This window comes from Salvelinus alpinus, chromosome 2 (genome assembly GCF_045679555.1).
Source record: "Salvelinus alpinus chromosome 2, SLU_Salpinus.1, whole genome shotgun sequence".
NCBI lineage: Eukaryota > Metazoa > Chordata > Actinopteri > Salmoniformes > Salmonidae > Salvelinus > Salvelinus alpinus.
Window position 1 is genome coordinate 101,021,852 of NC_092087.1, and position 27,424 is coordinate 101,049,275.

Genomic DNA, 27,424 nt, shown 5'->3' on the forward strand with positions numbered 1-27,424 from the left:
TAAAGTATGTAGTTCATTTTCAGAATGAGAGAATTAGAAATGGAGTTAAGTGTTTACTGAGTATAACATAATTTTACAATCGCCAATATTTTGATATAATTTTTAAGACAAATTAGGCTGGCAGGTTGTCTCTGGCCCACCCTCCAGTACAGTAGGTGGCGACAATACACTTAACGTTGGATACAAACTTTCAATAAACCCCACTGAAAAATACGTTTACTTATATAAAATATGGTGGATCGAGTTCACTCAGGCTCTGTTTACCATTGAAAACCATTGGGGGAAAATGATCAGTTCTGATCTACTTAACTCATGGACTTTCATTGAACCAGAAAAAAACGGGACTCCCTAAAAACACCCCACTTCAATTTAAGTGACTTCGTAGCAGGTTAGTAAAGCATTTTCCCCCAGTAACCTGCTACATTAATTATCCTAACCTGCTGCGTAAAGTCGTAGCTGTATTGAAGTGGCGTGTTTAAGAGTCCCAAAAAACAAACAGCGAATGGGATGTCTCGCTTCCTCTTCTGTCTCTGCTCTGTCGATACTCGATTGCTCTGGCCTGTAACTGAACGCCACAAAACCAGACAAAGCGGAAGTTGCTGCCCTGCTATTAAAGATGGTAGCCAGTTAAGAGTCGAGCTAGTGGCTTTCAAGCAAGATATTCATCTCAATATAAAACAATACAGCGCCGTAGAAAATGACCATTAGTCGAAACTGACGAGATACAGCCTACCTGCCTTTCCACGTGGAAGAAAACGGGGGACAGAGACTTGCTAACTACGTAGTTGGCTTTTCTACAAGGAATCTGGTCAGTTGGCTAGCTTTTGTTCAACAACACCTTTAGCCGGGTTTATGTTTTTGTACCCTCATGAACGAGGAATGTTTACAGTCTAATTATGACGATAATGTTACAAATTCTAGTTTTGTGAGGTTCAAACAAACCCGGCATTTTGTGAGGATGACACGGAAGTTTATGCACAACTAGTCGTCGGTTAAGGTATATATTTGTAAAACCTTTAACGTTAGCTGGTCTGATATTGCTCCGTTTTAAAATATAAATAGCTCAAATGAACCATAACGTTATTTTTTCTTCATGTCGATACCTTTTAAACGACGTTATGAATTGCTCCAAAAATAATACCGGAGGAGGAAGTTTTGTAGATTATTAGGTTGCGGCCATGTTGATGGCGTCATTAGTCGGCCTGAGTTCAGTTCTTTACGTCGGGCGAGTGTATGGAAGCGTTTAGCTGCCAAAACTCAATTGGAATTGCAAATGGACAAATGATAAATCAATATAATGTTTGCAATTCCTTTTCCTACCTGGGTATGCATTTCCTAAATTGGTATTTTCATGGTTGAGTATGCATATTGTCTGCCAATTTACAAAATAAATAGCAAAGTGTGTTTGATATTTAAGTTCCATGGTACTATCCAGTACAACACTGATACATTTAAAATGTAAATGCTTAAATGACAAATCATTTGTCATGTTTGCCATTTAATTTCCTTGTTGTGATAGCATGAATTGTGACAAAAAGAAAAATGATTCTCAATTGACAATGCTTTTCCATACTCTGTGGTTTAAATTAAGACGGATCATTAGAATTTTGACGATCAAATTCGATAAATCAATTGCAATGCTTCATTTTGCTATTTTGTTTCCTCATGAAGTGTTATCGTTTTCGATCTGTGCTGATTGTCAAACACTGAAGATGTGTCAAGAAAGGTGCAGTATTATCATAAGGAGACTTATACTTGGAATATGGAGGGGGAAAAGAGAGGCAGAAGATTTGAGAGGGAGGGTGAGCTTGAGTTGGTTAAAAATGGTGGGGAAAAGGGAGATGGTTTGTTAAAGAAGAATGATAGAAAGTGTAAGCAGAGTGAGCTGAAGACCGGAGGAGAAATGGAAGTGAACGAGGGCGTAGTATCAGAGGTGGTCGGTGTGGTGAAGTTCTCGGAGCACGAGGCTTGCACCGGGGGGTCAGGATAACGATGAGTCTGTGATAGTAGGAGTGAAGTTTTTGGAAGAAGTGGACTCTTGCCTTTTGGCTGATCCATTTGTGGTTTCAGGGTGGGTGAAAACAGTTGGGTGCTCTGGAGTCGGTGAAGGTAACCGGAAGTGGCCTTGAGATAGTTGTTGTTTCTGCTGGTGCGCCGCGTTAAATGAATGTGAATTGTTTTGCGCTCAAGAAAAGGGCGCCATTAGGCCTCCCGAGTGGCGCAGCGGTCTAAGGCATCGCAGTGCTAGCTGCATCACTATAGATCCTGGTTCGATACAGGGCTCCGGCTGCGACTGGGAGACCCATGAGGCAGCGCACAATTGACCCAGCGTCGTCCGGGTTAGGGGGAGGGTTTGGCCGTCCGTTTGCCATCTCATCAATCGAGATAGGCAACAGCAGTAAACATCAATTGATCATGTAATTTCAGATACTTGAGGTTAGCCTCACGACATCAATACAAATGGCACATGTTGTTTACATGGTTAGCTAGCTACATGCCAAATGGATCTGGCTACCCTCACATCTGAAAATACATGATCCATTGATGTTTACTGATCATGAAAAGCATGCCGTTACTTGCTGTATAGCTCTGATAGAGATACATGTGGAATAATCAGAAATGTGTGGTTCTGACTAGGCGCTTAAGAGGTCATGATATTAAAACCAACATTTATTTAACAATCTCCTGAAAACGGCACGTAGTTGTCAAGGGTTTTAGTGGAGCTGGGGGTCCCCTTGCCCCACCGCAGCCAAATCGTTCTGTACCGTATTGTGATGTTTTATTGATAACAAACTATCCTCAATAGGATCTTCTGACTGGGGGAGGGTTTTTAAGAGGCCTGACACTTGCTGTAAACATTAACACGTATCTCTTGCTGTAAACATTAACACGTATCTCTTGCTGTAAACATTAACACGCATCTCTTGCTGTAAACATTAACACGCATCTCTTGCTGTAAACATTAACACGCATCTCTTGCTGTAAACATTAACACGCATCTCTTGCTGTAAACATTAACACGCATCTCTTGCTGTAAACATTAACACGCATCTCTTGCTGTAAACATTAACACGCATCTCTTGCTGTAAACATTAACACGCATCTCTTGCTGTAAACATTAACACGCATCTCTTGCTGTAAACATTAACACGCATCTCTTGCTGTAAACATTAACACGCATCTCTTGCTGTAAACATTAACACGCATCTCTTGCTGTAAACATTAACACGCATCTCTTGCTGTAAACATTAACACGCATCTCTTGCTGTAAACATTAACACGCATCTCTTGCTGTAAACATTAACACGCATCTCTTGCTGTAAACATTAACACGCATCTCTTGCTGTAAACATTAACACGCATCTCTTGCTGTAAACATTAACACGCATCTCTTGCTGTCAACATTAACACGCATCTCTTGCTGTCAACATTAACACGCATCTCTTGCTGTCAACATTAACACGCATCTCTTGCTGTCAACATTAACACGCATCTCTTGCTGTCAACATTAACACGCATCTCTTGCTGTCAACATTAACACGCATCTCTTGCTGTCAACATTAACACGCATCTCTTGCTGTCAACATTAACACGCATCTCTTGCTGTCAACATTAACACGCATCTCTTGCTGTCAACATTAACACGCATCTCTTGCTGTCAACATTAACACGCATCTCTTGCTGTAAACATTAACACGCATCTCTTGCTGTAAACATTAACACGCATCTCTTGCTGTAAACATTAACACGCATCTCTTGCTGTAAACATTAACACGCATCTCTTGCTGTAAACATTAACACGCATCTCTTGCTGTAAACATTAACACGCATCTCTTGCTGTAAACATTAACACGCATCTCTTGCTGTAAACATTAACACGCATCTCTTGCTGTAAACATTAACACGCATCTCTTGCTGTAAACATTAACACGCATCTCTTGCTGTAAACATTAACACGCATCTCTTGCTGTAAACATTAACACGCATCTCTTGCTGTAAACATTAACACGCATCTCTTGCTGTAAACATGAACACGCATCTCTTGCTGTAAACATGAACACGCATCTCTTGCTGTAAACATGAACACGCATCTCTTGCTGTAAACATGAACACGCATCTCTTGCTGTAAACATGAACACGCATCTCTTGCTGTAAACATGAACACGCATCTCTTGCTGTAAACATGAACACTCATCTCTTGCTGTAAACATGAACACGCATCTCTTGCTGTAAACATGAACACGCATCTCTTGCTGTAAACATGAACACGCATCTCTTGCTGTAAACATGAACACGCATCTCTTGCTGTAAACATGAACACGCATCTCTTGCTGTAAACATGAACACTACTTGCTGTAAACATGAACACTACTTGCTGTAAACATGAACACTACTTGCTGTAAACATGAACACTACTTGCTGTAAACATGAACACTACTTGCTGTAAACATGTAACACTACTTGCTGTAAACAGTAACACTACTTGCTGTAAACAGTAACACTACTTGCTGTAAACAGTAACACTACTTGCTGTAAACAGTAACACTACTTGCTGTAAACAGTAACACTACTTGCTGTAAACAGTAACACTACTTGCTGTAAACAGTAACACTACTTGCTGTAAACAGTAACACTACTTGCTGTAAACAGTAACACTACTTGCTGTAAACAGTAACACTACTTGCTGTAAACAGTAACACTACTTGCTGTAAACATGAACACGACTTGCTGTAAACATGAACACGACTTGCTGTAAACATGAACACTACTTGCTGTAAACATGAACACGACTTGCTGTAAACAGTAACACGACTTGCTGTAAACAGTAACACGACTTGCTGTAAACAGTAACACGACTTGCTGTAAACAGTAACACGACTTGCTGTAAACAGTAACACGACTTGCTGTAAACAGTAACACGACTTGCTGTAAACAGTAACACGACTTGCTGTAAACAGGAACACGACTTGCTGTAAACAGGAACACGACTTGCTGTAAACAGCAACACGACTTGCTGTAAACAGCAACACTACTTGCTGTAAACAGTAACACCACTTGCTGTAAACAGGAACACCACTTGCTGTAAACAGTAACACTACTTGCTGTAAACAGGAACACTACTTGCTGTAAACAGGAACACTACTTGCTGTAAACAGGAACACTACTTGCTGTAAACAGGAACACTACTTGCTGTAAACAGCAACACTACTTGCTGTACGTATTTGGAAACATAAGGAACATATTTCATATCAGCAAGAAATCATTTTCAATCAGTTCCCACACGGTGTTACATCGCTTGTTGACTGAGGGTTCCCACACGGCCGTGTCTTCGTGTTACATCGCTTGTTGACTGAGGGTTCCCACACGGCCGTGTCTTCGTGTTACATCGCTTGTTGACTGAAGACAGACTGAAGACATAGGTGGCCACCTGTGTTAATTAGCTGTCTAATGTGCTCTGAACACCTGTGTTAATTAGCTGTCTAAAGTGCTCTGAACACCTGTGTTAATTAGCTGTCTAACATGCTCTGAACACCTGTGTGTAGGTAACTGGGGAGGAAGTGTAGTTCAGCTGGAGGCACAAACAGCGTATGGATCTGTGACAAACTGCTACAGGAAGTGTAGCATTTTTTATTTGAAAGATTCTTTCTCGCTGATTAGAAGTAGTTGGATTAGGTAGTTGGATTAGGTGATGAGAAGAGAACACTGGTAAATGTTGGAAATAATCATATTACACTGTCAATACTGTGTTGTGATGTATCATTCTTCTATTACAGGTGTATGGACTTCCTGCTGTCTTCTTCTACTACAGGTCATCTAAAGTGTATGGACTTCCTGCTGTCTTCTTCTACTACAGGTCATCTAACGTGTATGGACTTCCTGCTGTCTTCTTCTACTACAGGTCATCTAACGTGTATGGACTTCCTGCTGTCTTCTTCTACTACAGGTCATCTAACGTGTATGGACTTCCTGCTGTCTTCTTCTACTACAGGTCATCTAACGTGTATGGACTTCCTGCTGTCTTCTTCTACTACAGGTCATCTAACGTGTATGGACTTCCTGCTGTCTTCTTCTACTACAGGTCATCTAACGTGTATGGACTTCCTGCTGTCTTCTACTACAGGTCATCTAACGTGTATGGACTTCCTGCTGTCTTCTTCTACTACAGGTCATCTAACGTGTATGGACAACATGAGTGGCGAGAAGGAAACATCGTTGGATGAAATCGAACAGAGTTTAAACTGTCTAACCAAGGACAATTTACGATACCTGTGTGAACGCTGTGGAATAGATGGCTCCCAAGTTAAAGGAAAGAACCATCGCTCATTGCAACGTAAAATCTTGGAGGAAATGTGGGTAAATGCAGATTCGGTCAAATCGGAGGAGCAGGGAATGTCTTGGTTGCTCCGACTGAAAGATGACATCAGAAAGATACAGGAAGAATCTACTGTGTCACCCATGAGTCACCGCCAGTCTGATGATGATGCTACAGACTGCGATGAAGAATGGGACATGGAAAACAAGGATTGGTTTCTTAGCAACGGGCTGGAGCCGGCTCCAGAGAACCACACCCCAGAGCAGAGGCAGAGGGGTGTGAGTATTTCCCAGAAAGTCTCAGCAGTATTTCCTTGATTCCTCTCATTCTCTGGACCTGCTGTTATAAATTCATTGGAGGAGAAAGTCAAAGGAGGAAGCTCAGGTAGTCTCCTTAATGCATTTTATAGCATTTACATTTACATTTAAGTCATTTAGCAGACGCTCTTATCCAGAGCGACTTACAAATTGGAAAGTTCATACATATTCATCCTGGTCCCCCCGTGGGGAATGAACCCACAACCCTGGCATTGCAAGCGCCATGCTCTACCAACTGAGCCACACGGGACCTCCATAGCAGGAGGTCCAGAGAATGAGAGGAATCACGGAAATACTGCTGAGACTTTTGAGGATTCTAAATTCCTTGACCAGTAGAAGAGTGTTTCCTTCCTGATTTTATACTGGCTCTCTTTTTGTGGTTTTCAGGACACGTCTCTCCCACCCGCCTCCCCTCTCCCCGAGTCCCCAGGTCCTGCCTCTCCCGCTAGCACATTACTACTGGGTTTGAAGAGGGTGTCTGTGCGGCTGGTCGACTGCAGGAAAACACTGGGGCTGAGTGGAACTACGAGAGGAGGAGAGAAGGGATATGGAGATTCAGATTCGATGTCATCAAGTAGGAACAATGGTGTGTATTAGACTACAATCTGCTTCTGTAACAGTTCATTGATGGATCAATATTTATTTATTGAGACATATTTGCTAAACGTAACTATTCAGTGTTGTATAGCAGCTCATCTGTGTTGGAAGGGGAAGATACTTCAACACTAGGTCATTGTGAAATACTTTGGTACATGTGAGGAACCTTAACTTCATGTCTTTGTTTCACAGGGGACAACCCTAACGGTCGCTCGCTCAGTGGGAGGGTCTTATCATCTGGGAAGGCTCTAGGGTTGAAAGTGATCCAGCGACCTTATAGCTGTGATGTATGTGAGAAGAGTTTCACTCAATCAGGAAACCTACGACGACACCAAAGAGTACACACAGGAGAGAAACCATATGGCTGTCCTATATGTGGAAAGAGTTTCTGTATGTCAGGAACACTGACTAGACACAAGAGAACACACACAGGAGAGAAACCATATGGCTGTCCTATATGTGGAAAGCGTTTCCGTACATCAGGACAATTGACTATACACAAGCGAACACACACTGGAGAGAAACCTTATAGCTGCGATCAATGTGGGAAGCGTTTTACTCAAGCTTGTTCCCTGACTGAACACAAGCGAACACACACTGGCGTGACGTTCCACTGCTCAGACTGTGAGAAGAGCTTCCCTACATCAGTGAAGTTGAAACGGCACCAGCAAACACACACAGGAGAGAAACCTTATCGCTGTGATCAATGTGGGAAGAGTTTTGCGAGAGCTTATTCCCTGACTGAACACAAGCTAACACACACAGGAGAGAAACCATTTGTCTGTGATCAATGTGGGAAGAGATTTACTAACTCAGGAACACTGACTTTACATAAGCCAACACACACTGGAGAGAAACCTCGTAGCTGTGCTATATACAGCTGTAAGCACTGTGAGTGGAGTTTTGCTCTTTCAGAAGACCTAGCAAGACACCACCAGAGAAAACACATGTGGGAGGGTATTCATGTCTGTGATCAATGTGGGAAGAGTTTTGCTAGTTCTGGAGACCTGAATATACACAAGCGTATACACACAGGCGAGAAACAATATGTCTGTGATCAGTGTGGAAAGAGTTTTTCTAGTTCGGGAAACCTGAATATACACAAGCGTATACACACAGGCGAGAAACCATATGTCTGTGATCAATGTGGGAAGAGCTTTGCGTCATCGGGATTCCTGACTAAACACAAGCGTATACACACCGGAGAGAAACCATACAGTTGTGAACAGTGTGAGAAGAGATACATTTCCAAAGGAGAGTTGAGAACGCACCAGCTTGTACACCCCAGAGAGAACTCTCTTTTCCTGTGCGATCGATGTGGGAAGAGCTTCACACACATGGGATCCCTGAATGTACACATGCGTAGGCACACAGGAGAGAAACCCTACCGCTGCGATCAATGTGGGAAGAGCTTTATTCAGCCAGTAGAATTGAAAATGCACCAACGAGTGCACACTGGAGAGAAACCCTACAGCTGTGATCTTTGCAGGAAGAGATTCGCTCAGTCAGGACTGCTGACTGTACACAAGAGAACACACACTGGAGAGAAACGTTATAAATGTGATATATGTGGGAAGAGATTCGCTCAGTCAGGAAACCTGAAGAGTCATCAGAAAACCCACACAGGCGGAGAGAGAACCCGCACAGGCAGAGAGAAAATCCCCACAGGTGGAGAGAAAATCCCCACAGGTGGAGAGAAAAGTCATTCAGACAGAGGACTGAATCACCTCCACACCTCCATCCTCTCAGGCATCAGTTCTCATGATCCCTCTGTCGACTCTGGGTAAACATCTCAGGATCCCTCTGTGGACTCTGGGTAAACATCTCAGGATCCCTCTGTAGACTCTGGGTAAACATCACAGGATCCCTCTAGACTCTGGGTAAACATCTCATGATCCCTCTGTCGACTCTGGGTAAACATCACAGGATCCCTCTGTAGACTCTGGGTAAACATCACAGGACCCCTCTGTCGACTCTGGGTAAACATCACAGGATCCCTCTGTCGACTGGGTAAAATAGCCCACTTTGTATTCCATATATAGTGTACATTGCATGGAGGCGGCAGAGGACGAAGTGCTGCTGGATATGTACGACACAGTCCCCCTCAAGTAATATTGGTTAGTATTTTGTTACAATACGAATATCCGTAAGTGATTTTAATATGCGTTTGTGCCTGACCACGTCCACAGGGAATGTTTATTGGTGGCCATGTTTTGTTTTAAAGTGGCCATGTTTTAAATTACTAGCCTGGAATATATTGCCTTACGAGAATTTTGTCCATAGAGGGACACCATTATCAAGTTTCCTGCAGAGGAGTAACGTTTTAAGTGTTTCTCACTCAATTCAAAGTGGCGGAAAATCCATCATGGCGGCCCTTCTGAGGCAAATATGTTCCTTTTATCCCCCTTCTTTTTCTCCCCAATTTCGTGGTATCCAATTGGTAGTCGTTACAGTCTTGTCTCATCGCTGCAACTCCCGTACGGACTCGGGAGAGGCGAAGGTCGAGAGCCATGCGTCCTCCGAAACACAACCCAACCTAGCCGCACTGCTTCTTGACACAACGCACATCCAACCTGGAAGCCAGCCGCACCAATGTGTCGGAGGAAACACCGTACACCTGGCGACCTGGTCAGCGTGCACTGCGCCCGGCCCGCCACAGGAGTCGCTAGTGCGCGATGAGACAAGGTGTACGGCCAAACCCTAACCCGGACGATGCTGAGCCAATTGTGCGTCGCCCCATGGACCTCGCGGCCAGCTGCGGCAGAGCCTGGGCTCGAACCCAGAGTCTCTGGTGGCACAGCTAGCACTGCGATGCAGTGCCTTAGACCACCGTGCCACCCGGGAGGCCCGCAAATGTGTTCCTTGTGAGGAGAAGGATCTATATGCTGCATTTCATGACTTTAGGTCAAACGGGGTGAAGGGCGCGATCTTTCAAAGTTTGCATTTTCAATCTCTTGTTATAGCGCCACCGTCTGGTCAATCAGTGTGAGATCTCTAAAGGGCAGGACGCATCATTCACCCAAGTTTTGTCAAAATCGGGCCAGTGGTGTCGGAGATCGTGTGTGAACATACCTGAAAATGTACAAACGGATCAACATGGTGCTTTCAAGGTAACTGGGAACTCTGGGGGAGGGGGAGGGGCAATATATTCCAGATGAGGTCATGACATCGGTGATCTATAACGGCTGAAACATGCAATAGGGGTGTGTTCCTATGCTTAGACGTTGCTGACTACTGACAGCTCTTACAATGCCTGGATAGGTATTTCACCTATCAGCTCTTACAATGCCTGGATAGGTATTTCACCTATCAGCTCTTACAATGCCTGGATAGGTATTTCACCTATCAGCTCTTACAATGCCTGGATAGGTATTTCACCTATCAGCTAACCACATATTGTTATAGCCTGGCGAGGAGGAGCTCTGCAGACCGTGTCTTGAAGTAATTTAGCCGCACTCTGTAGTTGCTATTTTCTCAAGTTTTCTCAATGAACTTGTGACATTCCTGGATTACTCATTATATTAATGAAGTCTGATTCAATCAACAAATACGATGGTCCATTTTATTTTTTTTAAAGGTTAATTAAGGGTCCAAGACTGTGTACATGTCTGGTGGCTGTGTTGGCAAAATCACTGCATATCCCATCGTGCCATGTAGGGAGAGGCTGCCCTTTGTCACAGTTCCAAGACCAGTCAGTAACGTCCAGCTAAACCCCTACGTCAATGACGCCGGTGGATCTTTAAACTGATCTTAGGTCTGCTTTAAGTAGCAATAAAACACGACAGATGGTTCGAACCAGTCATGACTATTCAATAAATCCTTTTCAACTTTCTTTTACTCTGCCCCAAGTCGTTATATATTAAATTTTTTTCTTGTGCATTTTGCTATTTGCCTCAGGACTCCTGCATACTTTGTTGACTGCAAACTTTCTTTACCCAACTGTGGGACACGCTGTTTGTTCCCACACTCAGGACTCTGACTCTCTATGGGTTACACAGACTTTTGGCCTCCCATCCTATTCTAATCACCTCTCACCGGCTTTGTATTCATGTTACCTGATGAAATTTCTGTACAATATGATCTTGTTGCCATCTGATGCACATTCAAATGTTATAAATCAACACTGCAGAGCTCTCCCTGTCCTATGTGGTGCCTTGATTGTATTACTGTTGATGATATCTGGAAATGTGCATGTACACCCTGGCCCCTCTACTGTTGCTAGGCCCAATTCTGGCTTGTGCTCTGATATCTGATTCACTGATTTATGCTCTCGTAAAAGCCTGGGTTTTCTGCACGTTAACACTAGAAGCTTATTACCTACAATGGATCAATTGAAAGTGCAGGTCCACAGCTCCAATCCAGATGTGTTGGTCATTACTGAGATGTGTTTTTTTTATTTTATTTTTTATATATATTTAACCAGGTAGGCTAGTTGAGAACAAGTTCTCATTTACAACTATGACCTGGTCAAGATAAAGCAAAGCAGTGCGAGACAAACTACACATGGAATAAACAAGCGTACTGTCAATAACACAATAGAAAAAGAAAACAAAGTTAAGGAAGAGTGTTTTGAATAATGATGTTGAATACTGGTTATAACCTTTTTCGTCAAGACAGATCTTCCAAAAGTGGGTGAGTGCCAATCTTTACCAAGGATCACCTTCAGTGCTCGGTTGTCTCCATCAAGTCTGTCCCCAAACAATTTGATTTGCTGGTTTTAAGCATTAAACTTTCAAATAGCTCTTTGTTGACTGTTGCTGGGTGTTATCATCCTCCATCAGCACCGGCCTGTACCCTTCCTGCCCTAAGCTCTCTCCTGGCCCCTTACACTAAGTCTGAATTTGTCCTGCTAGGTGACCTAAACTGGCACATGCTTAAACCACCTGACCAAGTCCTAAAGCAATGGGACTCCCTAAATCTTTCTCAGATTATTACCAATCCCACAAGGTATGACTCCAAACACCCAGAAAATGCTACTCTCCTCGACCTTGTCCTCACAAATAATCCTGATAGATATCAGTCTGGTGTTTTCTGTAATGACCTTAGTGATCACTGTTTTCTAAGAGGTTACCGATCCTAAGAGGTTTTAAACCGATGTTTAAATGAACCTGAATCTAGAAAATGAATGGTGAAGTCGCTTCTGGACACTGTAGACTCCACTCTACAGCAATATTCCAGTCGATGACATGCACACACCCATTGGTTGACGCATGCAACATTGTGATGAACGTCGGGAACCGAATCGCATAGGTGAAAGATATGTTCATTTGGCTCCCTGGTTTGCATACTGCTGCTACTGCTTTAGGAGCTCAAAACAATTATCTGCAGATAATTTACTAAATATTTATATAAAGAGGGTAAATCCTCAATGCAGAAACAAATAGTGGGGAGAGGGCGACAAGCTGATTTTTGTAGTGCTTTAAAAATATATTTGAAGGCGCATTTCATGATCTGACATAATGGTAGCCTACTTTTTTTGCGCTTTACATTGGAGATAAAAAATCTTATGGTTCTAGGTTGATTTTGAAGTATTTTGAGAGAAGAGCTGTTTGCGAGCCAAATGAGCCGGCTCTTTTACTTGAACGGAGCCAGTGTTTTAGCAATGTTATATTAATAGTCCATGTTTTAATTCAAATGGATTACATATGATTATAGTAAATACATACCACTTTATAATAAGATCAAATACAAATCTCTTATGAACTTTGGAATTCCTTTTTACTTTAGTTTACTAATTCTTAAGTGAACAAATAAAAATGCATCAAGTTTTACCTGAAGTGTAAGATTACAGTTACACGAAGCGTCATCCATGTATTTCTTCAAAATAGAATATAAAAACTATGTCGATACTCGATTGCTGTGGCCTGCGTGACTGAACGAGATAACGTCAGTCAAAGCGGAAGTGGCTGCTAAAGATGGTAGCTGACAGTCGTGCTACGCATGTAGCCTTCAAGCGATATATTATTCTCTTAATAAACTAAATACAATATCCACAGGTCAACTTTGTTTTGACGTAAAGGATCATTAGCTGAAACTGAAGAGATATGGGTAGCTAGCTATTTACCTTTTCCATGTTTGAAAAAAACGGTGGGCAGACGCTTGGTAGCTACCTAACGTTAGCTGTTTTCTACAAGGTACCTGGTAAGTTGGTAACTTATGTTCTACAAGCGGATGTTTTTGTGCACCTATGAACGACGTAGCTGGGTTTTCAGCGTTCATATGACGATACTAATTCCAGTTTTGTGACGCGCAAATAAACACGGCAGTGTGACTGTCACACACACATTGTTGTTACTAACTAGTCCTTGGTGAACTTAGCTTTACACGTTAGCTAGCCATATAATGCGCCGTTGCAAAGATTTACATTTTACATTTAAGTCATTTAGCAGACGCTCTTATCCAGAGCGACTTACAAATTGGTGCATTCACCTTATGACATCCAGTGGAACAACCACTTTACAATAGTGCATCTAAATCTTTTAAGGGGGGGGGGGGGGTCAGAAGGATTACTTTATCCTATCCTAGGTATTCCTTGAAGAGGTGGGGTTTCAGGTGTCTCCGGAAGGTGGTGATTGACTCCGCTGTCCTGGCGTCGTGAGGGAGTTTGTTCCACCATTGGGGTGCCAGAGCAGCGAACAGTTTTGACTGGGCTGAGCGGGAACTGTACTTCCTCAGTGGTAGGGAGGCGAGCAGGCCAGAGGTGGATGAACGCAGTGCCCTTGTTTGGGTGTAGGGCCTGATCAGAGCCTGAAGGTACTGAGGTGCCGTTCCCCTCACAGCTCCGTAGGCAAGCACCATGGTCTTGTAGCGGATGCGAGCTTCAACTGGAAGCCAGTGGAGAGAGCGGAGGAGCGGGGTGACGTGAGAGAACTTGGGAAGGTTGAACACCAGACGGGCTGCGGCGTTCTGGATGAGTTGTAGGGGTTTAATGGCACAGGCAGGGAGCCCAGCCAACAGCGAGTTGCAGTAATCCAGACGGGAGATGACAAGTGCCTGGATTAGGACCTGCGCCGCTTCCTGTGTGAGGCAGGGTCGTACTCTGCGGATGTTGTAGAGCATGAACCTACAGGAACGGGCCACCGCCTTGATGTTAGTTGAGAACGACAGGGTGTTGTCCAGGATCACGCCAAGGTTCTTAGCGCTCTGGGAGGAGGACACAATGGAGTTGTCAACCGTGATGGCGAGATCATGGAACGGGCAGTCCTTCCCCGGGAGGAAGAGCAGCTCCGTCTTGCCGAGGTTCAGCTTGAGGTGGTGGTCCGTCATCCACACTGATATGTCTGCCAGACATGCAGAGATGCGATTCGCCACCTGGTCATCAGAAGGGGGAAAGGAGAAGATTAATTGTGTGTCGTCTGCATAGCAATGATAGGAGAGACCATGTGAGGTTATGACAGAGCCAAGTGACTTGGAGTATAGCGAGAATAGGAGAGGGCCTAGAACAGAGCCCTGGGGGACACCAGTGGTGAGAGCACGTGGTGAGGAGACAGATTCTCGCCACGCCACCTGGTAGGAGCGACCTGTCAGGTAGGACGCAATCCAAGCGTGGGCCGCGCCGGAGATGCCCAACTCGGAGAGGGTGGAGAGGAGGATCTGATGGTTCACAGTATCGAAGGCAGCCGATAGGTCTAGGAGGATGAGAGCAGAGGAGAGAGAGTTAGCTTTAGCAGTGCGGAGCGCCTCCGTGATACAGAGAAGAGCAGTCTCAGTTGAATGACTAGTCTTGAAACCTGACTGATTTGGATCAAGAAGGTCATTCTGAGAGAGATAGCGGGAGAGCTGGCCAAGGACGGCACGTTCGAGAGTTTTGGAGAGAAAAGAAAGAAGGGATACTGGTCTGTAGTTGTTGACATCGGAGGGATCGAGTGTAGGTTTTTTCAGCAGGGGTGCAACTCTCGCTCTCTTGAAGACGGAAGGGACGTAGCCAGCGGTCAAGGATGAGTTGATGAGCGAGGTGAGGTAAGGGAGAAGGTCTCCGGAAATGGTCTGGAGAAGAGAGGAAGGGATAGGGTCAAGCGGGCAGGTTGTTGGGCGGCCGGCCGTCACAAGACGCGAGATTTCATCTGGAGAGAGAGGGGAGAAAGAGGTCAGAGCACAGGGTAGGGCAGTGTGAGCAGAACCAGCGGTGTCGTTTGACTTAGCAAACGAGGATCGGATGTCGTCGACCTTCTTTTCAAAATGGTTGACGAAGTCATCTGCAGAGAGGGAGGAGGGGGGAGGAGGGGGAGGAGGATTCAGGAGGGAGGAGAAGGTGGCAAAGAGCTTCCTAGGGTTAGAGGCAGATGCTTGGAATTTAGAGTGGTAGAAAGTGGCTTTAGCAGCAGAGACAGAAGAGGAAAATGTAGAGAGGAGGGAGTGAAAGGATGCCAGGTCCGCAGGGAGGCGAGTTTTCCTCCATTTCCGCTCGGCTGCCCGGAGCCCTGTTCTGTGAGCTCGCAATGAGTCGTCAAGCCACGGAGCAGGAGGGGAGGACCGAGCCGGCCTGGAGGATAGGGGACATAGAGAGTCAAAGGATGCAGAAAGGGAGGAGAGGAGGGTTGAGGAGGCAGAATCAGGAGATAGGTTGGAGAAGGTTTGAGCAGAGGGAAGAGATGATAGGATGGAAGAGGAGAGAGTAGCGGGGGAGAGAGAGCGAAGGTTGGGACGGCGCGATACCATCCGAGTAGGGGCAGTGTGGGAAGTGATGGATGAGAGCGAGAGGGAAAAGGATACAAGGTAGTGGTCGGAGACTTGGAGGGGAGTTGCAATGAGGTTAGTGGAAGAACAGCATCTAGTAAAGATGAGGTCAAGCGTATTGCCTGCCTTGTGAGTAGGGGGGGAAGGTGAGAGGGTGAGGTCAAAAGAGGAGAGGAGTGGAAAGAAGGAGGCAGAGAGGAATGAGTCAAAGGTAGACGTGGGGAGGTTAAAGTCACCCAGAACTGTGAGAGGTGAGCCGTCCTCAGGAAAGGAGCTTATCAGGGCATCAAGCTCATTGATGAACTCTCCAAGGGAACCTGGAGGGCGATAAATGATAAGGATGTTAAGCTTGAAAGGGCTGGTAACTGTGACAGCATGGAATTCAAAGGAGGCGATAGACAGATGGGTAAGGGGAGAAAGGGAGAAAGACCACTTGGGAGAGATGAGGATCCCGGTGCCGCCACCCCGCTGACCAGAAGCTCTCGGGGTGTGCGAGAACACGTGGGCAGACGAGGAGAGAGCAGTAGGAGTAGCAGTGTTATCTGTGGTGATCCATGTTTCCGTCAGTGCCAAGAAGTCGAGGGACTGGAGGGAAGCATAGGCTGAGATGAACTCTGCCTTGTTGGCCGCAGATCGGCAGTTCCAGAGGCTGCCGGAGACCTGGGACTCCACGTGGGTGGTGCGCGCTGGGACCACCAGGTTAGGGTGGCCGCGGCCACGCGGTGTGAAGCGTTTGTATGGTCTGTGCAGAGAGGAGAGAACAGGGATAGACAGACACATAGTTGACAAGCTACAGAAGAGGCTACGCTAATGCAAAGGAGATTGGAATGACAAGTGAACTACACGTCTCGAATGTTCAGAAAGTTAAGCTTGCGTTGCAGAAATCTTATTGACCAAAATTATTAAAATGATACAGTACTGCGGAAGTGGGCTAGCTAGCAGTGGCTGCGTTGTTGACTTTGTTTGAGAGTGTCGCTGGCTAGGTAACCTCGGTAGCTAGCTATGTAACCTCGGTAACTGGCTCGTTAATTAGTATAAACTACACAATTGTCTTAGATACAAGGACAGCAAAGACAACTATGTAGCTAGCTAACACTACACTAATCAATCGTTCCGTTGATCCGTTGAATGTAATAGTTTCTACAGTGTTGCTATTCGGTGGCTAGCTGGCTAGCGAGCAGTGTTGACTACGTTACGTTACGTTAAAAGGACGAAAAATAGCTGGCTAGCTAACCGAATTAGTCTAAACTACGCAGTTATCTTAGAAACAAAGACAGCAAAGACAACTATGTAGCTAGCTAACACTACACTAATCGAGTCGTTCCGTTGAATGTAATAGTTACTACAGTGTTGCTGTTCGGTGGCTAGCTGGCTAGGTAGCAGTGTTGACTACGTTACGTTAAAAGTTACGTTAAAAGAACGAAGAATAGCTGGCTAGCTACGCAATTATCTTTGATACAAAGACGGCTAAGTAGCTAGCTAAGATTAAACAAATCAAACCGTTGTACTGTAATGAAATGAAATGAGAATGTGAAAATGTGATACTACCTGAGGAGCGAAGCGGAATGCGACCGGTTTCCACTCTAGCTTCCGGAACAATGGAACAATATACAGCAATTGAGCTGATGTTATGTGTTTTTCATCATAACATACATGAATCTGTCTGACATGCGTTAGCTAGTTAGAGCTAGTCGTGTTTCTCTTCACTGGGCACTACTATGTCCTGTATAAAGGTGCACTCCACTCATGATCACGTTTCAAAGGCTTTTATCATGCAATGATGAGTAGGTCAAATCAACCATAGTTTTATTTTCATGTCGATGTCTTTAAACGACATTTTGAAATGCGGCAATATTGACGTGACATGGGTGTTGCCAACTATTTTTAAGTAAGATTGGCTAGAGTACCACATACCAGTCACAATACACATAAAACCTAGCGGTCAAACTAGGAAAGTTTTTCCACCATTCACATTTCCCATAAGGGATTTTTAGAAACACTTAAAATAAGGGCTTTGTTTCTTGTAGGCGTACCCTGGCGTGACATTTTGATAACCGTGTAAATCTCTTTAGGACAAGATGACTTATCAATATATTCTGCTCTATTTACTCTTAGTTTCAAATAATAATTCGTATCAAAGTAGATATGCAGGACTACAAGTCCCCTGTAGTCATAGCTAGCTGACACCTGTGCTAACAGGTATTGTGTCAATTTAAAACGTGCACAAGACAGTTCACAGAATTGTCAATTTAAAGAAATGACAAATTATTAATTACTACATTTAGCTAACATTAGTTAATCCAAATATGATTACTTTTGCATCAATTCGGCAGGCTCATCCAGATCATCATGACATTTATAGTTCTTTATTATAGCCACATTAGCAGCTAACTAGCGTTACATTTTTAAGGGGTAAATACAGGCGACTAACGTTATATTGATAAGTCTCCTTGTCCTAGAGAGATTTACACTTATTAAAACGTGATGCAAGGGTACGTCTACACAAACACAAGCCTTATTTGAAGTGGTTCTAAAATCCCCTGTGTGGAAAAATTTGTGGAACCATTTCCTTGTTTGAGAACTAGGTTTTTTGGGTATTATGACTCATACTGTGGCACTCATAGTCATAAAACCCGGAAATGGTTTAATAATTTTTTTCACCATGAATTTGTACATCTGGGATTTAAGAACTACTTTGTGTAGTCTTACCCTGGCGTGACGTTTTATAACCTCAAAAATCTCTACTGGACAAAGTCACTTCTATCAATAATTAGCATTGCTACTTTTGGAGAGCAAATTGAGGCTAATATTTTGATCAAATTCACCTTGCCCTAAGATAATTACATGGCTATCAAAGCGTCATGCCAAGTTGAGCCTACACCAAACACACAATTACTTTTCATTTTTATTCACCATGTGGAAACTGAATGGCGGAAAAACTATTGGAGCCATTTCTGTGTTTCTATGGTTATTATAACTGTCAACTGTGCCGGACTATTGGCTCCTTGATTAGTCGCTAGATGACGTTTTAACGTTGCCGCGGTGACGTCACAGAACCAATTTGCCTTATTGCAGCACAACTGTGTTCCCCGACGGAGCGTTTTCTACCCCCTCCCGTTTGTTATTTTCTGCTTCTACAGCTCTCGTTTGCGGCAGAATTGAGTGGGAGAACTCGCTAAATGCTATCCAAACCATAGAAATCTTCAAAGGCAGCCTGAACTGTAGTTGAATTTGTCGCTAGCACCGTTTCCCAATAAAAGTCAACTGGAGGGTTCTGAAAACTCCCTAAATATAGCCACATAGTCGTTAAATTTCGCAACAGTAGGCAAATCATTGCGACATGTTATGGAAACGGCAGATATAGGATTTGACATGTGTAATGGAAACGGCAGATATAGGATTTGACATGTGTAATGGAAACGGCAGATATAGGATTTGACATGTAATGGAAACGGCAGATATAGGATTTGACATGCGTAATGGAAACGGCAGATATAGGATTTGACATGCGTAATGGAAACGGCAGATATAGGATTTGACATGCGTAATGGAAACGGCAGATATAGGATTTGACATGCGTAATGGAAACGGCAGATATAGGATTTGACATGCGTAATGGAAACGGCAGATATAGGATTTGTCTTTTGCCTAACTTTCTTTGTGACTGATGATGAATAATTGATGATTGCTGTATACATTTAAAGGTATCGTGATGTCATCGTCTAACTATAAGCTCCACTCCACATTTTTAATTCCAACTAATAAAACATTTTCTTTGCAGGATAAGTATTGTCCTGACTTTCAAGAATATCTGAATTGCTTTACCTTGCTTTTTTCTGATTGGCTGGATGCAAGTTTCACCATCCAATTATTTCAGATCTATGGGAGTGCATTCTATCCATGCTGGCTTTAAGCTGGGGCTACCTGAGACATCGAACAGATAGGAGTGAGTAGGGCTGTTACGGTGATCGTATTACCCCCACACCGGCGGTCACGATGCCAGTTAAATTACACGTGACCGTTTAGTCACAGTAATTAGGCTTCTCCGAGCTCTGATACTGCTGAGGGTCATTTAGTAGCCTACCAAACTTCTGAACTCCCTGGTACTCAGCACTCTATTGTCCCTCTAATCACTCTGACATCAATGCAAATGTGATCGAAAGTCTAATCAAACACTTCATGTTGAGCAAAATTTCTATAGGCTATGTAATTGCGTGAGAAAACAGTTTTGATGGACTATTAAAAAGAGGAGGATCCCATCAACGTTAACTTTAGCTGGTGAACGGTTCTTGTGGACTAGGATACTAACGTTAATAATGAAAACATTACATAAACATACAGACTAAGGAAATACTGCTCTCTCTTATAAAGGGGCCTTGGACACTCACTTACCTTTGTTGTGTAGTCGACAAACTTGGAATTTCTTCTTAATTGTCATTTTGCGACGCCATCAAAAAATTCCAACCAAACATCTGGATCTCACAAATAGTGGAAGCCTCTTGTGGCTGATCTAGGATCAGCCTACACCTAGATCTACAGTAGTTGCATTAGGTGATGAGAAGAGAACACTGGTAAATGTCGTAAATAATCATATTACACTGTCAATACTGTGTTGTAATGTATCATTCTTCTATTACAGGTGTATGGACTTCCTGCTGTCTTCTTCTACTACAGGTCATCTAAAGTGTATGGACTTCCTGCTGTCTTCTTCTTCTACTACAGGTCATCTAAAGTGTATGGACTTCCTGCTATCTTCTTCTACTACAGGTCATCTAAAGTGTATGGACTTCCTGCTATCTTCTTCTACTACAGGTCATCTAAAGTGTATGGACTTCCTGCTATCTTCTTCTACTACAGGTCATCTAAAGTGTATGGACTTCCTGCTATCTTCTTCTACTACAGGTCATCTAAAGTGTATGGACTAACTGCTGTCTTGCCATTGACTGCATTGTTGTTGTTCCAAACAGCAGGACAACATGAGTGGCGAGAAGGAAACGTTGTTGGATGAAATCGAACAGAGTTTATTTACTCTAACTAAGGACAATATACTTTACCTGTGTGAACGTTGTGGAATTGATGGCTCCCAAGTTAAAGGAAAGCACCATCGCTCATTGCGACGTAAAATCATGGAGGAAATGTGGGAAAATGCAGACTCAGTCAATTCGGAGGAGCAGGGAATGTCTTGGTTACTCCGACTGAAAGATGACATCAGAAAGATACATGAAGAATCTACTGTGGCACCCATGAGTCCCAGCCAGTCTGATGATGACGATGCTACAACCTGCGGCGAGGAATGGGACATGCAGGACAAGGATTGGTTTCCTAGCAACGGGCTGGAGGCGGAGTCATCTCCAGAGAGCCACACCCCAGAGCAGAGGGAGAGTGGTGTGAGTACATCCCAGTCAGAAAGTGTCTGTCTTGGATTCTTCTTGATTCAGACTCCTTCTATACTGTACATACATTGGAGGAGAATATCTGAGGTTCCTTCTCTTGGACTTTCTCCTCCAATGCTTTTTGAGGAGGCAGAATAGCCCGATTGAGGAATCAAGGAAAGACTTGAGATTTCAAAATTCAGTTTGTCAAGATCACGTTCAGTGCTAAAATGCCAGCTGAGAAATAGCGCTCAGATTCTTTTTTTAAACATACCCAAGAAAAATGTCCGCCTGTGCAACATGAACCTAGTATAACCAGTTCTGTAGTCTGTGCAGTAGACTTAATACATTATCACAGCATATTGGCTATGTTTGGCCTGCCAATATTGTTCTTCTCAGACCATATTATATTTCAAAACTTGAGCTATGATAAAATAGATCAGTTGATGTATTACTTGCGAGGCAGAGCTGAGCATAAATTGAAATAATGTGCTTTTTATTTTATTTTACTTGACTGATGGTACCGGCATGGTGACCACTTCTTTAAATAAATAGGAGTGCAAGGCTTTATCGTTGGCATGGTGACCACTGCTTTACAAGTAGGAGTTTTTCCCTCCCTGCTTCATCTAGTCTCTATTTCTGTCTCTATTTTTGGGATTTCCAGGACAAGCCTACTTCGCCACCTTCCTCCCTCCAGTCCTTGGGTTGTACCTCTCCCAGGAGCGCCTTATTTCGGGGTCTGAAGAGGGCGTCTGTGTGGCTGGACGACTGCAGGAAAACACCCGGGCTGAGTGGAACTGTGAGAGGAGGAGATGAGGGAGATTTGACTGATCAAAGTAAGTAGGAGGTTTTAGTGGTGTGTTGATGTATTAATAATGTGGTCTGGAGGGTTAAGGTGTTTGTTGATGCGTTAATAATGTGGTCTGGGGGGTTAAGGGGTGTGTTAATAATGTGGTCTGGAGGGTTAAGGGGTGTGTTAATAATGTGGTCTGGAGGGTTAAGGGGTGTGTTAATAATGTGGTCTGGAGGGTTAAGGGGTGTGTTGATGTGTTAATAATGTGGTCTGGAGGGTTAAGGGGTGTGTTGGTGTGTTAATAATGTGGTCTGGAGGGTTAAGGGGTGTGTTGATGCATTAATAATGTGGTCTGGAGGGTTAAGGGGTGTGTTGGTGTGTTAATAATGTGGTCTGGAGGGTTAAGGGGTGTGTTGATGTGTTAATAATGTGGTCTGGAGGGTTAAGGGGTGTGTTGATGTGTTAATAATGTGGTCTGGAGGGTTAAGGGGTGTGTTGATGTGTTAATAATGTGGTCTGGAGGGTTAAGGGGTGTGTTGGTGCGTTAATAATGTGGTCTGGAGGGTTAAGGGGTGTGTTGATGTGTTAATAATGTGGTCTGGAGGGTTAAGGGGTGTGTTGATGCATTAATAATGTGGTCTGGAGGGTTAAGGGGTGTGTTGATGCGTTAATAATGTGGTCTGGAGGGTTAAGGGGTGTGTTGATGCATTAATAATGTGGTCTGGAGGGTTAAGGGGTGTGTTGGTGCGTTAATAATGTGGTCTGGGGGGTTAAGGGGTGTGTTGATGTGTTAATAATGTGGTCTGGAGGGTTAAGGGGTGTGTTGATGTGTTAATAATGTGGTCTGGAGGGTTAAGGGGTGTGTTAATAATGTGGTCTGGAGGGTTAAGGGGTGTGTTGATGCGTTAATAATGTGGTCTGGAGGGTTAAGGGGTGTGTTGATGTGTTAATAATGTGGTCTGGAGGGTTAAGGGGTGTGTTGATGTGTTAATAATGTGGTCTGGAGGGTTAAGGGGTGTGTTGATGCATTAATAATGTGGTCTGGAGGGTTAAGGGGTGTGTTGGTCTGGAGGGTTAAGGGGTGTGTTGATGTGTTAATAATGTGGTCTGGAGGGTTAAGGGGTGTGTTGATGCGTTAATAATGTGGTCTGGAGGGTTAAGGGGTGTGTTGATGCGTTAATAATGTGGTCTGGAGGGTTAAGGGGTGTGTTGATGTGTTAATAATGTGGTCTGGAGGGTTAAGGGGTGTGTTGATGTGTTAATAATGTGGTCTGGGGGGTTAAGGGGTGTGTTGATGCGTTAATAATGTGGTCTGGAGGGTTAAGGGGTGTGTTGGTGTGTTAATAATGTGGTCTGGAGGGTTAAGGGGTGTGTTGATGTGTTAATAATGTGGTCTGGGGGGTTAAGGGGTGTGTTGGTGTGTTAATAATGTGGTCTGGAGGGTTAAGGGGTGTGTTGGTGTGTTAATAATGTGGTCTGGAGGGTTAAGGGGTGTCTTGATGTGTTAATAATGTGCTCTGGAGGGTTAAGGGGTGTGTTGATGCGTTAATAATGTGGTCTGGAGGGTTAAGGGGTGTGTTGATGTGTTAATAATGTGGTCTGGAGGGTTAAGGGGTGTGTTGATGCATTAATAATGTGGTCTGGAGGGTTAAAGGGTGTGTTGATGCATTAATAATGTGGTCTGGAGGGTTAAGGGGTGTGTTGATGTGTTAATAATGTGGTCTGGAGGGTTAAGGGGTGTGTTGATGCATTAATAATGTGGTCTGGAGGGTTAAGGGGTGTGTTGATGCGTTAATAATGTGGTCTGGAGGGTTAAGGGGTGTGTTGGTGTGTTAATAATGTGGTCTGGAGGGTTAAGGGGTGTGTTGGTGTGTTAATAATGTGTTCTGGAGGGTTAAGGGGTGTGTTGGTGTGTTAATAATGTGGTCTGGAGGGTTAAGGGGTGTGTTGGTGCGTTAATAATGTGGTCTGGAGGGTTAAGGGGTGTCTTGATGTGTTAATAATGTGGTCTGTAGGAGGAAGTAATATTGTTTTGACAACACAGCTGTGTGATTCAACTTCTCTAGGACTGATAGTTTATGAAGAAGACTTACACTGTATTCACTGTTTTATAAATTGTATTGTTTACACAGGAGAGAGACATGACTATCCTGGATCCTCTGGGGCGCCTCAACAACATCCTGATGCTGACAAGGCAGAGAAAAGTCTCTCCAGATCAGAACACCTTGAGAAACATGAATGGAGACCCACAGGGATGAAACATCACCGCTGCTCTGACTGTGGGAAGAGTTGCAAATCTTCATCAGAACTAAAAAAACACCAGAGAATCCATACAGGAGAGAAACCTTATAGCTGTTCCCAGTGTAGGAAGAGTTTTGCTCAGTTAGAAGAACTGAAAGTACACCAGAGAACACACACAGGAGAGAAGCCTTATAACTGTGATCAATGTGGAAAGAGTTTTTGTTATTCAAGCCAGTTTAAAGTACACCTGCAGAGACACACAGGCGAGAAGCCTTATAGCTGTTCAGACTGTGGCATAAGCGTTTGTACCTCAAGTCAGCTGTTATTGCACAAGCGAACCCACACAGAAGAGAAGCCTTACAGCTGCTTACTGTGTGAGAAAAGATTTTCGTCAAAATATAGTCTGAAATTACACCAGCGGGTCCACACTGGAGAAACAAATTTTGGCTGCGATCAGTGTGAGGAGAGTTTCACCTCGTCGGCAGACCTCAGAACTCACCAGAGAATCCACACCGGAGGGAAACCTCACCTCTGCTCCCAGTGCGGGAAGCGCTTCCGCCAACAATCGGGCTTGAAAAGCCACGAGAGGATTCACACAGGAGAGAAACCTTTCCAGTGCTCCCACTGTGGGAAGACATTCAGCCACAGGGCCACATTTAAAGCACACCAGCGGACTCACACTGGAGAGAAGCCTTACCAATGCTCCCAGTGCAGGAGGAGTTTCTCCCAAATGGGCCACCTGAAAGTACACCAACAGACGCATGCTAAAGTGAGGTCTCACCTCTGCCCGCAGTGTGGTAAGGGCTACTACTCTCTAGACATCTACAATGCACACATGAGAACACACAACGGGGAGAAGACTCACCACTGCGCCGATTGTCCCAAGAACTTCCTCACCCTGACTCAGCTCAAAACACACCAGCGGACACACACAGGAGAGAAACCGTACGTCTGTGACCAGTGTGGGAAGAGCTTTGCCGAATCGGGAAGCCTGACTCTACACCAGCGCTCGCACACTGGGGAAAAACCTTACCACTGCTCTGAGTGCGGGAAGAGCTTTGCTCGCTCCGGGGCACTGAAGAAGCACCAGCTTACACACACTGGGGAGAAGCCTTACAGCTGTGGTCAGTGTGGGAAGAGGTTTCCCAGGTCAGATACTCTGGCTACACACATGAGAACACATACAGGAGAGAAGCCCTATAGGTGTGATCCATGTGGTGAGAGGTTCTCCTATCATAGGTGCCTGGTGAAACACATGAAAACACATGTAGGAGATACACCAGCCCTCGAGCGACCAATCACCCTAGCCCTCGGGGTTGAATGACCTATCCATCAACCAATCACACCAGGCCTAGGGTAAAATGTGAACAGCATGGTAGCAATTGAAAGAAAAACGTTGAGGGCACAACAGTTCACCTGACACAAGACTGAATCCAAATATTACTGTTGATTTTACATTTTCTGTACTTTAAGCCACATTGATAACATGTTACTGAACAGCCATTGCGTTCCAATTTCAACCTGTATACGGGTATGAGTGTAAGTGTTAATGGCATATAATAATATTGTTAGTGTTATTATTCTATATTGTTATTAATATGTGTTCGTTGCTGAGTGTTGTAACATGGTGCCAATTTCAAGGCCATATTTCTTGAAATGATTTCAGAATGTGTTGACCCTGATTTGTTAGATACTCCCCCCCCAGCATTTACAAGCTGAGTTGTTATGTTGTTGACTTGATTATACATTTAGGACGTTTCTAAATATCTGTTTTATACCAGGTTCTAACATGCATCCTTTTGTCCTGATCTTGTCCACATTCTGATTGTGACCACATTTTAAGACGGGTGTAAACAATCAAAGGACACCATTGAGATCGGATCTTCCTGCCTACCCCCGGAAGTAGTCAGGCACACATTGTGCTGATGGATCTGGACAGTGGAACCATTTTTAAAACATCATAATTATTCCGACCCTCTAAAATTAATTGACAGGTGTCACCATTTGACTTATAGCATCAATGTGTCAAATAACTCAAGTAGGCAGGATCGATGTGTTTTTAAAATATTATTATGAAAGAGTACCTGTCAAATAACTTGCATTCAGGTAGGGACCAGGAAATCTGGTCACAATGTGGACACAGTGGACGGATAAGAGACACATTTTAATACCATGTGTAGACGTATGTCTGAAAATGTGGGCACAATCAGAGTTATATTGGAACCAAGTATAAACAAATCTGTGCCGTCGTCCAAAATGCCACCCTGTTCACTAGGACATATATATATAAAACTACAGTCAGTTGTAGTCCCAAATGGAACCCTGTTCACTAGGACATATATATATAAAACTACAGTCAGTTGTAGTCCCAAATGGAACCCTGTTCACTAGGACATATATATATAAAACTACAGTCAGTTGTAGTCCCAAATGGAACCCTGTTCACTAGGACATATATATATAAAACTACAGTCAGTTGTAGTCCCAAATGGAACCCTGTTCACTAGGACATATATATATAAAACTACAGTCAGTTGTAGTCCCAAATGGAACCCTGTTCACTAGGACATACAGTGGGGAGAACAAGTATTTGATACACTGACGATTTTGCAGTTTTTCCTACTTACAAAGCATGTAGAGGTCTGTAATTTTTATCATAGGTACACTTCAACTGTGAGAGACGGAATCTAAAACTAAAATCCAGAAAATCACATTGTATGATTTTTAAGTAAATAATTTGCATCTTATTGCATGACATAAGTATTTGATACATCAGAAAAGCAGAACTTAATATTTGGTACAGAAACCTTTGTTTGCAATTACAGAGATCATACGTTTCCTGTAGTTCTTGACCAGGTTTGCACACACTGCAGCAGGGATTTTGGCCCACTCCTCCATACAGACCTTCTCCAGATCCTTCAGGTTTGGGGGCTGTCGCTGGGCAATACGGACTTTCAGCTCCCTCCAAAGATTTTCTATTGGGTTCAGGTCTGGAGACTGGCTAGGCCACTCCAGGACCTTGAGATGCTTCTTACGGAGGCACTCCTTAGTTGCCCTGGCTGTGTGTTTCGGGTCGTTGTCATGCTGGAAGACCCAGCCACGACCCATCTTCAAT

The 27,424-nt window shown here is 43.9% G+C and overlaps 2 protein-coding genes across 3 annotated transcripts; both read left to right on the forward strand.

Moving 5' to 3' along the window:
* Window positions 1-595: 595 nt before the first annotated feature.
* LOC139546578 (zinc finger protein 431-like) lies at window positions 596-11,361 on the forward strand. Its single transcript, XM_071355122.1, has 4 exons — window positions 596-808; window positions 6,167-6,591; window positions 7,018-7,216; window positions 7,420-11,361. The coding sequence occupies exons 2-4, from the start codon at window positions 6,181-6,183 to the stop codon at window positions 9,012-9,014; spliced, it is 2,205 nt and encodes a 734-aa protein (XP_071211223.1). The 5' UTR covers window positions 596-808; window positions 6,167-6,180; the 3' UTR covers window positions 9,015-11,361.
* A 108-nt stretch (window positions 11,362-11,469) lies between these two features.
* On the forward strand, window positions 11,470-26,528 carry LOC139546633 (zinc finger protein 431-like). 2 transcript variants are annotated; one of them, XM_071355250.1, is made up of 4 exons: window positions 11,470-13,368; window positions 20,543-21,290; window positions 21,940-22,111; window positions 24,201-26,528. In XM_071355250.1, the coding sequence occupies exons 2-4, from the start codon at window positions 20,880-20,882 to the stop codon at window positions 25,631-25,633; spliced, it is 2,016 nt and encodes a 671-aa protein (XP_071211351.1). In that variant the 5' UTR covers window positions 11,470-13,368; window positions 20,543-20,879; the 3' UTR covers window positions 25,634-26,528. The 2 variants fall into 2 exon arrangements, with proteins under 2 accessions (XP_071211351.1, XP_071211358.1); XM_071355257.1 differs by having other exon boundaries at window positions 20,871-21,290.
* The last annotated feature ends 896 nt before the right edge of the window (window positions 26,529-27,424 follow it).

What these genes read in the sequence shown, in the direction of transcription:
- LOC139546578 (XM_071355122.1), top strand. Translation starts at nt 6,181, where the DNA reads ATGGACAACATGAGTGGCGAGAAGGAAACATCGTTGGATGAAATCGAA. An exon ending in CAGAGCAGAGGCAGAGGGGT is followed by an intron (nt 6,592 to 7,017) that starts GTGAGTATTTCC and finishes TGTGGTTTTCAG; the next exon opens with GACACGTCTCTCCCACCCGC. An exon ending in GTCATCAAGTAGGAACAATG is followed by an intron (nt 7,217 to 7,419) that starts GTGTGTATTAGA and finishes TTTGTTTCACAG; the next exon opens with GGGACAACCCTAACGGTCGC.
- LOC139546633 (XM_071355250.1), top strand. Translation starts at nt 20,880, where the DNA reads ATGAGTGGCGAGAAGGAAACGTTGTTGGATGAAATCGAACAGAGTTTA. An exon ending in CAGAGCAGAGGGAGAGTGGT is followed by an intron (nt 21,291 to 21,939) that starts GTGAGTACATCC and finishes TGGGATTTCCAG; the next exon opens with GACAAGCCTACTTCGCCACC. An exon ending in GGGAGATTTGACTGATCAAA is followed by an intron (nt 22,112 to 24,200) that starts GTAAGTAGGAGG and finishes TTGTTTACACAG; the next exon opens with GAGAGAGACATGACTATCCT.